At 38.9% G+C, this 13586-nt stretch overlaps 2 protein-coding genes across 2 annotated transcripts in view; one reads left to right on the forward strand and one right to left on the reverse strand.

Annotated features, from left to right (window-relative positions):
* styk1a (serine/threonine/tyrosine kinase 1a) overlaps nucleotides 1-5738 on the forward strand; it is a 10276-nt gene extending 4538 nt beyond the window's left edge. The window contains exons 3-10 of the mRNA XM_076301319.1: nucleotides 4-279; nucleotides 889-1110; nucleotides 1393-1574; nucleotides 2123-2203; nucleotides 2355-2569; nucleotides 3090-3130; nucleotides 3778-3874; nucleotides 4124-5738. Coding sequence (XP_076157434.1) covers nucleotides 4-279; nucleotides 889-1110; nucleotides 1393-1574; nucleotides 2123-2203; nucleotides 2355-2569; nucleotides 3090-3130; nucleotides 3778-3874; nucleotides 4124-4319 — 1310 coding nt within the window. The 3' untranslated portion in view covers nucleotides 4320-5738. The remainder of the gene's footprint in view (nucleotides 1-3; nucleotides 280-888; nucleotides 1111-1392; nucleotides 1575-2122; nucleotides 2204-2354; nucleotides 2570-3089; nucleotides 3131-3777; nucleotides 3875-4123) is intronic.
* LOC143140430 (glyceraldehyde-3-phosphate dehydrogenase-like) overlaps nucleotides 1-13586 on the reverse strand; it is a 227536-nt gene that overhangs the window by 90565 nt on the left and 123385 nt on the right. The gene's annotated exons all lie outside the window — the stretch shown is intronic.

The raw sequence follows: 13586 nt of genomic DNA on the forward strand, positions 1-13586 counted from the left end.
TAGAGGTTCGAGTTTACCAGGTGGAGCTCATAGTGGTGCCAACCCTGCTCCTGGGCATGTTCCTCATCGTGTTCCTGGGCCTGCTCATTTTACGCTGCTGCTCAAAGAAACCCGCTCCAAGCTCACCAACGACGGTTCACTTAAACCATCATACGGCTTCACACAGAGACAGAGATGGTCATCATCAACAACGGGGTCAGTCACTCAGGCCAAGTCAGGGCCACCGACAACACACGTCAACCCACAGACGGGACCGACAGCACTTGCAAGGGATTGACGGTAGGTAGACAAGAAAGTGTGCACAAAATGTGTGTGTGTGTGTGTGTGGGGGGGGGTGTGTGTGTGTGTGTGTGTGTGTTACATTGAAAGTGTGTTTGGTGTGTGTTATTGAAAGTGTGTGTTTATGTGTGACTATGTATGTTTATGTATGTGCATGTGAGCCTATAGGTGTGTGTGTGTGTGTGTGTGTGTGTGTGTGTGTGTGTACCCGCATGCAGAGTAGTGCTATGTGACCTCTCTTCCCAGTCCTCCTAACAGATGTACATAAATGCTACTATTGCCTGAGAGCATTTATAAGTGACCATGGTGAAATCATGTTTTGTAGACTCTTGTTCAACCCCTAAGATGTCGGACTAGCCAAACTTCAAAACAGGCTCACCTAAAAACAAACCCAACTCAGATAGAGCCTATAATGGAATCCTTCACTGTATTATCAATCCAAAGGGTACATGTTACTAGACAATAAATATTTTTTTCTCCTCTCTCTCTCTCAATCTCTTTCCTCCCCTCTCTCCCTCTGTCTCTCTCTGTCTCTCTCTCTCCATCCCTCTCTCTCTATCTATTTCTACTTCTCTCTCTTTCTCTCTCTCTCTCCCCCCCCTCTCTCAGCTCCTCCTGAGTTAAACCCGTTGGAGCATGAGGTCCTCACCCTGAGGCACAGCAGCCCTGCTGCGGCCCCCGCAGTACCACGTCCACCCACTGAGTGGCAGCACGGCACCTTCCAGGTGGTGCGGCCACTGCCCCTGTCCTTCTCCGTGAAGGCGGACGATGCCATCACCCTCTACCGTGCCAGACTGGACCGCAGAGACGTCATCCTCAGGGTGCTCAAAGGTGGGTGCACGCCCTGTGACGTTAGACACAAGTGTAAAAATGAAATGCAGTCATACAATTCCTCATAATGATGTTTTTTTATTTTCCATTAAAGGTGAAAAAAGGCGACAGCTTTTACATAATGGTGTTGTGTAGATAAATTAGCAACTTTCTATTTTTATGTAAAAAATCTTTTCACATTTCATGTTATGTTATAAAAAGATAACAGATAGTGGAATAATGAATTAAAAGAAAGCAACAAATCCAAGGATGATTCAAAATGTATTTCCTTCTGGTGAACAGAAACGGCAAATGCAAGTGATCGCCAGGCTTTCCAGGGCTTCGCCAACTTCCTGTCTGAGTTGGGGCCACACCCCTTCCTGCCCAGCCTAATGGGTGTGGTTTTCAGCCGCACGCCCCTCATCACTGCGATCGAGGAGCTCGAGAACAGAGACCTGCTGGGTTTCCTCTGGAGGTGTCGACAGGTGGGACACACTGCACTATGCAATATCTATATGTACCATACTTTACATACAGTAATATACACACCATTAGGGATGGGTTATGGTCAGAGAACATGTTAGTGTTGTACTCTAGATGGTACAACATTACAAACTCTACTCCTACCTTGATGTGTGTGAGCTGAAGTGTATGTTGGTTATAAAGATTGCCTTTTTAAGGAGAGGTTTGTTTACCGAAAAGTAAAGGGAGATGGAGACCAGTGTTTAATAAAAACAATACTTTATTTACTGAAGAAAATACTAAAGGGGAAATGACAAAGAGAGGAGAGATTGCGGGTGCATTCTCTTTTTCTCTCAGCAGGGTGTAACAACATTTTTCTCTGTTTAAACCAATACACCTCAGAAAATACAAGGGATCACTATGAGGGAAATCTAAACGTACCTTGTGCCTGGGCCTTGTGAATGGATTACAGGAATAGATATTCTTCTTTCTGATCCCTGCATCTTTTATAAATATATAATATATAAATAAACTTGACTTGACTTTATGAAACTCATTTGCTTTTTTTCAGGATCACCCCACAGAAGGGTCAGCATGTGACATCACAGAGAGACACATATTTACCATGAGCGGACACATAGCATCTGCCTTGGTAAGTTTTCGTCCCGATGAACTATTATTGCCCCAGACATTTCTGCATAACTGTATAGTTCGCCCAACAAAACTGTCAAATGTGTCACCAGTTTAGAAATTTGCATTCAGTTGAATTATGTCAATAATCCCACCTTCTCTTTACAATGAAGGAATACTTGCACAGCAAAAACTGTATCCATGGCAACATCGGAGCCAGGAGTGTGCTGGTTGGCCGGGACCTCACAGCCAAGCTATGGGGGTTGGGTCCCACCTACCGGAGGATGTCCCAGCCCACTACTCCCGGCTCATTGGAGGACATGGAATTAAAGAAGTGGCAGGCTCCAGAGGCATTGGCTCGCCGGCCTGTCAGTCAAAGCAGCGACATGTAAGTTCCTCTGGACTGAACCGAACACAATGTCACAGATACTCCTGCAACTGTGGTAATATAACACTGAGACTCTGCCCATGCAATCAAACATTAACAATGCTTCTCTGTTCCTACTATGCGTACTATGCATACATACCCTTACAAAAATAACTGCAGTTATGGGATAAAATAGTACAGTGCAATAATAATACTTTCATGTCCAAAATATTGCATTTCTGCAGTGAAGTGTAGGACTATGTAGTGCAATGCTGTTTATTTAATGTTCAAAATATTGAATTTCCTGCATGTGAAGTGTAGGACTATGTAGTTCAATGCTGTTTATTTAATGTTCAAAATATTGCATTTCCTGCATGTGAAATGCAAATAATTCCTCCAAAACTGCAGTTGTGTACTTCAATTTTATGACCAGTATCAGATTATGTAAATGTGACAAGTTTGTATGAGTCTAATACGTTAAGTCCAGAGGTATGTTTTCACCCCATGAGTGAATACTTTGTATTTGTGTGTTTGCTTGCAGCTGGTCCTTCGGCATTCTTTTATACGAAATGATCACCCTGGGTGAGTGTACAAAGCAATTTCCTGTTCCCACAGTCAGGAAGCTTGTTAGAATAGCATATCTTGTCCTGTAATCAGTGTTTTTTATTTTTTATTTGAATAGAGTCTGTAGTGCCTAGGGGCTGACGTAAATTACATGAGAATTGTACGTATGGAATGTGTCATACACATAGCAAACAAACCCGATGTTGAGCAATAAGCAGTTGTCACTACAGGGTCAGTTGTTACTGTAGCATTTCACTCAAGCATCCTGGCTTTCAACTGTAAATTATAAAACTGTAAATAGTAGTAATGATAAAAAAACAAACATAACACTTGTATTTTTTATGCAGTAATATGCATAGTGTGCTGTTGCATTTCTGTCAAGATGTGGAGATTTGGTGATTACTTTATCAGCACGTCAATAGATTATCTCACAATCTCTTAACATCTTGTCAATACCATGATGCATGCTTATAAATGAATTTAATTAACATGTCATTTCAATGTGCCCTTTAACAGCGGATCATTTGAAACTGAATTACAGGAGGGGGGCGGGGGGCGGGGGGTGTTGCCAATTTGCAAGAGAAATGGTCTTGCTAATAGATAGGATCAACGAAATCAATGTCCTTTAACCTTTAACCTTTACTCATGCCTCTTCTCTCCCTTAGGTGACCCACCTTTTCCAAGGGTCCTGGGAAGTGAGCTCCTTCAGCATCTTCAGAGAGGCAACACTCTCAGACGACCGGCACACTGTTCCAATTCACTGTAAGCCACTCGGTCTTGTGTGTAGCGGCAGGCCTTCTTTTTGTCCTCAGTAAAAGTGTGAATAAAAATATGACAGAATAAATCCATCAGATCCACCCGCAAAAAGTGTTAAGTTACTGTGCAGCCTGGTAGTTTGATTATTAGATGTTTATTCAGTGTCAAGTGTCATACAGCCATAAACAACTAACTTATAATAATAATAATAATAATAATAATAATAATAATAACCATGGCTGTTTGCTTCTACAGCCACTCCATCATAAAGGCCTGCTGCCAGTGGAGCCCACAAAGCCGCACCTCATTGGCCGAAGTCAAAAGAAAGCTCCAATCAGGAGAGAGGAGCGCAAATGCCACCACAGTGCTCCGTGTACCTGAGCCACTGGACATTGAGAAGTACATGAGGGAGGCGGGCTATGGAGAATCTTACAACTATGCTGTCCTCTGATAGGCTGGCTGTCATGTCAGTCCCATCCATGAACAGTCAAGATTTGCTCTTGCAATTTTTTTGCAGGCTGAAGAAAATCTTCCATCACACCAGGCCCTTTATCTCTATGATATTGTATTGTTTATGCAATATATGTAAACAGTTGGACTGTTTTTGTGCAATATTTTTTGTGGTCTTCAGTGGGTAATCCTCTGGTAATCTGGTGAGGATTGTGCAGGGTTGTTTGCCCAATACCACAATCTTTCTCTCTCTTGCAGTATTGCTGTAAAATGAAATGAACAGCACTTAACACTACTGTACATAGCACTGCCATTATTAAATTGTGCAATTCATCATAATCCCTTGTTCTTGACAGTTCACTCCGTATAAAGTACTATGGTCAATATACTGGCCAAGTCTCAGATCAGATGAATCTCTGCCTGATCAATTTTATCTGCCATTAACAGCAGATAGTTCCTGCACCGTGGAAAGCCTGTTTAACTGTTTTAATGACATAAAGAGTTGGATGGCTGCAAACTTCTTACAATTAAATGAAAAGAAAACAGAGATAATTATTTTTGGTCCACTCAGCTCTGTTCCTAAGATAAGAAATGCACTTGGGCCACTGGCTGTAAATTGCCACAGTGAGGTCAGAAATCTAGGTGTTCTCCTAGATTCCTCTTTGAATTTCAATAAGCAAGTCAGTAGTGTGGTTAAGGGAAGCTTTTTTCAACTAAGACAAATAGCTAAATTAAAGCCCTGGATCTCATATACTGATTTAGAAATTGTAATCCATGCTTTCGTTACATCTAGGCTGGACTATTGTAACTCTCTGTATTTAGGTCTGAACCAATCTACCCTTGCTAGACTTCAATTTGTCCAAAATGCAGCAGCTAGGCTTCTTACTGGAACAAAGAAACATATGCACATAAGTCCTGTGCTGGCCCAACTCCATTGGTTACCTGTCAATTACAGAATTCATTTTAAAGTTTTACTTTTTGTGTTCAAAGCCCTAAATGGAATGGCACCACAGTATATCTGTGACCTTTTAAGTCCCTACTGTCCTTCTAGGCCACTGAGGTCTTCCTCACAACTTCTTCTATCAGTCCCAAAGGCAACCCTTAAAACTAAAGGTGATAGAGCTTTTTCTGTTGCTGCACCTAGACTCTGGAACAATCTCCCTATAGAAATTAAGTCCTCTCCCACCATCAGTAGTTTTAAATCAAATTTAAAGACCCATCTATTTTCTTTGGCCTATAATGTCCATTAATTTCTCCCCTTGTTTGGTTGTTTATTTTTATTCTTTTTTATTTATTTAATCTTATTTCTATTTCTTTTCTGCATTATATTAACTGGCATCTAACTTTACTGTACATCTTTCTCTAGGCCTATAGTAGTAGTAGTTTCAGTAACCATATATTTATTTTTTATCTACAATCATAATCTGTTTATTATTATTATTATTATTATTATTATTATTATGTATTTTTATTTATTTATTTGTATTTTTTGTCATTTATGTCTTTATTTTTTGTTTTTATTACTGTTTATTTTATTTCTGAGCACCTTGGGTCAATAACATTGCGTTTAAGTGTGCTATATAAATAAATATGACTTGACTTGACTTGACTTGATCAGCTCTAGAACCTTGAATCAGCTACGATCTTGTTACGCAATGTTCCTCAGTATTGTTTTTTTTAATTTTTATCAGTATAGCTTAGGGAGCATCCAATCAATTGAATGAAAACAAGAGTGCAAAAAACATGCCCTTGTATTTTATACTGCAGGTCACATGGCAAGGTCGTAAATGAAAAAGATTTAAGTACAGTCAGCTGCTGTTGGTCAAGTGAGTGGTGTATGTAATGCTTTATAAGACTCATGTCTGGTTTGATTAATCCTACACTTGTTCTAGCGGAGCAACTGACCAGAGGCTATTGTGGTTAAGGCATTTGTGCTATAGGCATGAGGCAGTTGGTTGTAGTAAGATAGATTTGGTGCAGCCTGCTCTGTCAGGCTTGTACTACTGTATGTCAATAGATTGATTTCTCTTATCCATCCTTCGGCAACATGCGATGAGAAATGTGAAGGTGAATGAATGAAGCAACAGAACAGAGAGATACTCTTAAAAAGAATGTGTTGTCCCTATCTGTACACAGAGATGTGTTAAAAAAACAACGCAAGTTGTGTTGTTTTCAATGCAAGTTGTGTTATTTTCCACACATTGTGTAACAAATAAAAAAAAGGAAACAACACAAACTGTGTTGTGCCTATCTGGACACAAGAATGTGTTAAAAACAACGCAAGTTGTTGTTTTCAACACATTCGTTTTAAGAGTGTAAAGGACACAGGTGGCTGTGAACATGAACAGTGGACAGAGGGCTCTGATTTGTGTGCCGGTGAAGTACAAAGTCTGTGATCAACCAACATTCTCATGCATGAAATATAGCTATTGTGTGGTATATGGGAGCACTGGGCTGACCCATTCATGTTTGCGCTTCAATGTCTTGCCCATGACGATATACCAACCTGACTATATTCAGACAGATGGTACTTTTGGAGTCATTTTAAAGGCTTAAATGGCAAGCCGATTGAGCATTTATTCAGATATCTTGATATCAGGCATAATTGTCATGTACATGCAAGCCATTTCTGTCCACTAGTTAACTAGTGAGCCATTTCTGTGTGAACTGGTTAACTAGTGACAGCCAAACTGCTCACTAGTTAACTAGTAAGGCCCAAATTCTCTCTAGTTAACTAGTTCATATGTTTCATATCTTACTAGTTAACTAGTAATGATCAGCATGTTCACTAGTTAACTAGTGGACACTGAAATGTGCACTAGTTAACTAGTTTAAAGACTTCTATATTTTACTAGTCAACTAGTAAGGTACAAAAATGTTTACTAGCTGACTACTGAATGTCAAATTCCCACTTGTTAACTTCTATGTAATTTGGCCAGCCGCTTGAGCATTTATTCTGATATCTTGATATCAGGCCAACATGCAAGCCATTTTTGTCAACTAGCTAGTGAGCCATGTTTGTGCACACTAGTTAACTAGTGACAGCATAAATGCCCACTAGTTAACTAGTGAACACATATTAGATTCACTAGTTAACTAGTGAGAGCCAGAAATGTCCACTAGTTAACTAGTGAAGGCCAAAATGCATACCAGTCAGCTAGTTGAAGGCTTTTGGGTCTCACTAGTTAACTAGTGACAGCCAAAAATGTGCACATGTTTACTAGTGAAGGCAAAACTCCTCACTAGTTAACTAGTTGGAGTAGGTCAATGTCAAAATGTGTTCACTAGTTAACTAGTGAGTCTTTTGGCTTCCGCTAGTTAACTAGTGTGCATATTTTGGCCCTCACTAGTTAACTAGTTCACACAAACATGGCTCACTAGTTAACTAGTTGACAAAAATGGCTCACATGTACATGACAATTATGCCTGATATCAAGATATCAGAATAAATGCTCAATCGGCTTGTCATAGGCTTATGCTCTGGGATCTGTAAAGCCCCACACTGAAAAAAAAAGAACTGCTGGAATTACTTGATTTGATCATTTTATCATCGGTTGCACATGAATGAAATGTCTACGTTTACAAAATTGATTCATGCTGTGATAACCCAATTTGATCAAGTCATTTCAGTGAAATTGATTAAATTAAGTTTATATGAAGTATTTATGTAATTTCAAACGTTATTGTGTTATACAGGTGGCATGGTAAGTCAGATGTACTTAGTATTGCAACATCAATGTTAAAGGACGATTGCTTTGAATTTCAGTATTAAGAAACATTTATTGAGGATGAAAACACCAGCGTGGGAACCACTGATACTTTGTGCATGCTAAAAGATACTTTGTGCATGCAAAGCATGGTTCATCTCAAAGTATAACATAAGATACAACTCGGCTCCAAATTCTACTGGTCTCTAAGCTCAACTCTGTTTAAGAAACTCATGTGAACACTTTTGGCAACACTGTTAGCTGCATGAATATCTCAGTGTTCTCGCAAAGGCTCGTGGGAACACAATGAAATGGTAACATCAAGACATCCCATGTGTTCATTTGCCTTACTTGTTCAGTACTTAGGTGCTTCACATTGATCTGACATGATTCTGTTGGATGAATGCATTGCTGTGGCAAAATATATCAGTTCAACGTAATAACATTGTGTTCGAAAGAAAAAAAAACATGAGTTTGTTTAATTTAATGTTTTGTGGTTTAGTAAATGTGACACTCTTTTCCTTTTCCCCCCAGTACGCTTGCCATACTCGATACCTTGATAAATTGGAAAGCCCTAACTTTTCATTTTTTACAGTGCACAGAGACACTATTCCATTTATCGGCGCTGAATAGATACAGCTGAATTTTACTGCAGAAATGCCCTCTAGATGAATGGGTGGACACATATTGATGCAAGCATGCAGTGCAAAGCTGAATCTTGATCACTAAAATGGTGTCTGTTCTGCTGGGGATAAGTACAGTAGGACATGTACTATATACATGCTGAAGATATGTATCATACGTACAGTATACTTTAGATACAGTATAGATATGCACAGTGTTCCACATACAGTTCATGTTGGCATGACATTTTATGGGTACAATGGCACAAGCATTTCCTCATTTCATCAATGATGAGAACATTTCTCTGTCAATCATTCATGTCACCTGATGATAGAACAAATGGTTATCTATCATGGATGAATTTCCAAGTGACAGAGAACTAGCCATGATGGTATTGGTTGTAAAACCCCAAACAATGCATCTTCAGCACAAATGACCATACTGGGTCCAGTTTGACTGTTTTACATGCAGCCTTTATTAAACAACATAGACATGAGTGCCCTTTTAACAATTACATTTTTTCAGACCTTTTCCCATACAATTTCCATTTCCCATACCCTTTTCCCATTAAAAAGCCCTGTAAAAGGACAAGCGATTTTTTTTTTAGAAACCTGGACAGTCAGTCCATATAGATTCAACATGTCATCTGTCCACATTCAAGTTCAGTATGTATTGTTGATCAATAACTGAACATCATTTTAACCAAACCCGACTCCAAACCTCAACCTTAATCATAACCTGTGGTTAACAGACTGTCAACAGATCATTTGTTTATAATCTGAGCTGTAGATAGGCTGTTGGTGGACTATCCAAGTAAAGTGTGTGACCTTTTCCCCCTCACACGATACTTCCTAAATAGAAGTAATTGAGTTTCCCTTCCATTCCTCAGAATCTAACTATATCACCTGTAAATGTAAACTCCTGCTATATGGCTCATACAGGATGGTTAATACATTTAACACACCACATTCAGACGACAGATTACAAAAAGTGCTCGGAAAGTTTGCACAGAGGCACATGAAGCCGCGAGGAGTCAGTGACACTTAATCCATTCTACACAGAGTGAAAGACGAAACAGGTGCACACACGCACGCACGCACACACACACACAAAAGCATGCAAACATGTACAAATGTAAATAAAATCACAAAATAAAGACATCATGTCAAAATAAATACAACATAAAGATACCATTAATGTAAACAAGGCAAAATGAAGGACAAGGGAGAGTCACCAAGACAACGGTCCACGTGTCCATTTAAATGTTTTTGAATCTGGTAGGTAGTGAAAACAACACGTGTACATCTGTAGCTCTAAACTCAACTTTAAGCGAAGGGTCCTGGTTGAAACAAGCCAGCCTGCACCCAATTTATTCAAATGGCATAGTAGCTTTCTGGTCCAGTTTTAGTGGTAAGTTATTATTCTGTTTTCCCACTCAGTTCTGCAGCCAAAGGTCCCATATCCTTGATTACACCTCGGATGTGCATTCACATCACGTCCTTATCTGTAAATATCCTAATGCCAATCTATTCCTCTGGGCAGGCCGAATGGCAAATAAATTGAACTGCTTTTTTTTTGTTAATTCAGTACAGCAATGCTAAATCCTCTGGTGAAAAGAAGAAACATTGTTATAACATTTGACTAACTTAAAAATTAATTAACTTGTTAACACTTGCCGAACAACTCTCATCCTGTTTGCATAAGCAACCTATCCAAAACTGCTATGGCTATATGAATCTATTGTATTTGGATCTTTACTATAAAGCATTATTACCGTTTACTGTATATACACATATATTTACATATGCTTCATGTAAATACAAGAGTATATACAGATTTTACATCTTAAAGGTGCTCTAAGCAATGTTACGCAGTTTCTAAGGTAAAACAGTTTTTGTCACATACTGCCAACATCACCTCACCATCTGCTAGCTGCCCTGAATAAAAAACGCGTAAAACGTAACGTAAAAAAGCGCGGTCTCTTTGGACAGCCCAGGCTCTAAAAACTGTAACACAATCAACTTGGTCCAGCCTGGAATATAAAAACATAAACTGTTCCAGCCAATCATCGACGAGATGCGCATTTAGGAGAGTTTCGATTGCATGGGAGGGAAGGGGAGGGAGTGGTGAGCTAGCTCTCTGTTTTATTTGAACGTCAACAGAAGTGATGTTACCCAACATCTCTTAGAACACCTTTAATACCAATGTATATGATACATTTCTAGATTAACACGATCTCTTGAAATCCCAGTGAAATGAAGCGTCTTGGATTATCACTTTAAAGGGGTGGTTCAGGATTTTGGACATAAGACCTCATTTCCAAGTAAGCAAGTGTGATATTTATCAGTGGAGACCGTTTTCAACACGTTTCATCCAGTCCTTCTAATTGCAGAGTTCGCAGGTGCTAGGCTAGCGCAAGTCAACGGTATGTGCTAGCCTGCCACTAAAGACAGTCTTACCCACTCCAAAGTACACCCGAGGCAAATTCCAGACAATCGATGTAAATGTCTGTGTTGATAGAATAGTGTGAGAAATACAACTACCCTCGCATCGCGTTGCAATAGTTATACTTTGGTCCCTGAAGTTGGTAGTAGTAATTTTGCATCTCAGCGGCGGACTGATATTACCAAGGCTACTACTAGGTATCCCCATTGGAGTGCGCTTTACTGTTTACTTTTCGGCGCAGTACTACTAACCGGAGCAAGTATAATTCCGCCGCTGCTAAGAAACTAGTCCCTCAAAATGTAATGCGATCGTTGAAATGCAAGGATAGAATAACGTTAGAAATAACACTATCAAAACAGACATTTGCATCGATAGTCTGGCGTTATAATTTATTTGCCTCGGGTGTACTTTGGAGTGGGTAAGACTGTTTTTAGTGGCAGGCTAGTACATACCGTTGACTTGCGCTAGCCTAGCACCTGCGAACTCTGCAATTAGAAGGACTGGATGAAACGTGTTGAAAACGGTCTCCACTGATAAATATCACACTTGCTTACTTGGAAATGAGGTCCTATGTCCAAAATCCTGAACCACCCCTTTAATATGTTTGTGTGGGCCAGGGCTGAAGATGCAGTGTATGTGATTAAGAGCAGGTCCTCGCATGATTAATGGTAAATCATTTAAAAAAAAGAAACAGTTAGGCAACAGATACAACATTTCCAAAGACAAAGGTTACTTCAGACATATTTTATACTGTATCTATGCAAAATTCCTTCATCTTTTCATCAATTTAGTTTACTCTGTTGACATAAATTTAGTTAACTCTGTTGATAAAATAAGGTAGGAGGGCCTGTTTTCAGATGCATTCACATTTATTCACAAAATTATAAAAACAACTCTTGCCAAGAAATTATTTTAGGCAACAGTAACAAAATTATAAATAAGTAAATAAATAAATAAATAAAACAAATAAATATTTCATGACACTGTTCCCAACTCTCCAGCCTCCACTCACTAATCCTTTTCCATAATTCCACTGAAATGATAACAATAAGGAAAGTGAAAAGAAGCTCACATTTAGTCATTGCATTGTTACATAGAAAGAGTAAAAATCTGTACAGACGACTCTTCTCCAGACTATACAGTAGGTTTGTGTTGGTTTTATATATATGCATAAGGTTCCACAGCTGGGCTAACGTTGCCTCCGATCCGTGCTGGATCTTATCCAAAGTCAGCGAACTCTAGGGAGGCAAGCTGCGGCTATTTCCTGTACAGTGTTAAAGCGTTGTAAAACATTGTTTAAAGCAACACAATGTAGTTCTTTTACTTCAAAACAAAATAAAAAACAGCTTCAAACTCATTTTGATTCTACACTGACTTACAATCAGGAAAATAGAGTCTCTGACATTGTCAGTGTTTGCCTGAAACAGCTGGTACTGCACTACAGGTATGTAACAGTGTTGTTATGAGTAGGGACGTGGCCTTTATTGTTGCCATTAGATTAATTGAGAAAACCCTTAGTGCTAAATGGGAACCTAGTGCATTGAAAATGGGTGAAAAGCATAATTCCTACATTGTGTTACTTTAGCTTGGGATTGCCATGGAGACAGAAGAAGCTGCTTTTGTTGTAGGAAAGGTGAAATACATCAGGCGACTACACGATTCCAACGGGAATGTGATTATTTTGCTATTTTCTGTCAGTGCAACACATTACACACATTATCACAATACGTTTACACAGAATCACAACTGTGGTCCTTTTCACATTTTAAGGTGGACTGGAAAGGTGCCTGTGAATAAATACTTTTACTTTAAATAAATATATTTATATTTATTATATATATATATATATATATATATGTATCCTATTTAAGCAATATGGGCAAAAATAAATAAAATGTGTGGCATATCTACACAATATTTGGACTATGGTAAAAAATAGAGATGTGCTGTCGAATAAAGCAGATTTGTTGTTTTTTTCCCCACTGAATCACATTACTCCACAAAGAACGTCTAAAGTGTCACAAAGGGGTATTCAGAATTCACCCACGGAGCAAGCAAATACAAACCGATGCAAAATGTCACTCAAGTGTTATAGAGAATACCACTCCAAAAAATACTTCCCATCAAGTCAATTGATTCAGTCTTTGCAAGACACTGATGGCCCCATTCAGAAGTACTTCACAACACAATAGCAATAATTTTCAAATAGAGAATTGAAGTTCTCAAGATGTCAAAATCATACAATGTAAATGTCTAATTGATCTACTGTAGGTTACTGATCTAAGACTGGAATTAAATTACGTTATTAAATCTACTGGGTAGTTAATCACTAGCTTGTCTATAGAAAAGCTTAAACGTAGCTCTATAGCAAAACGCTAATCTTGCAAATGTCTCCTAATTTAGGTTTCTAGAAGCAAAGTAATTTGTGCTTTTCTGTTGCCTTGGATTTACAGTGATTGTCACTTTCCATATTATCTAGCTATATTATTGAG

Source organism: Alosa pseudoharengus, unplaced genomic scaffold (assembly GCF_046254945.1).
Source record: "Alosa pseudoharengus isolate Yale_2024_CS ecotype anadromous, Long Island Sound unplaced genomic scaffold, YU_APseudo_1.1 YU_APseudo_1.1_scf_23, whole genome shotgun sequence".
Taxonomy (NCBI): domain Eukaryota; kingdom Metazoa; phylum Chordata; class Actinopteri; order Clupeiformes; family Clupeidae; genus Alosa; species Alosa pseudoharengus.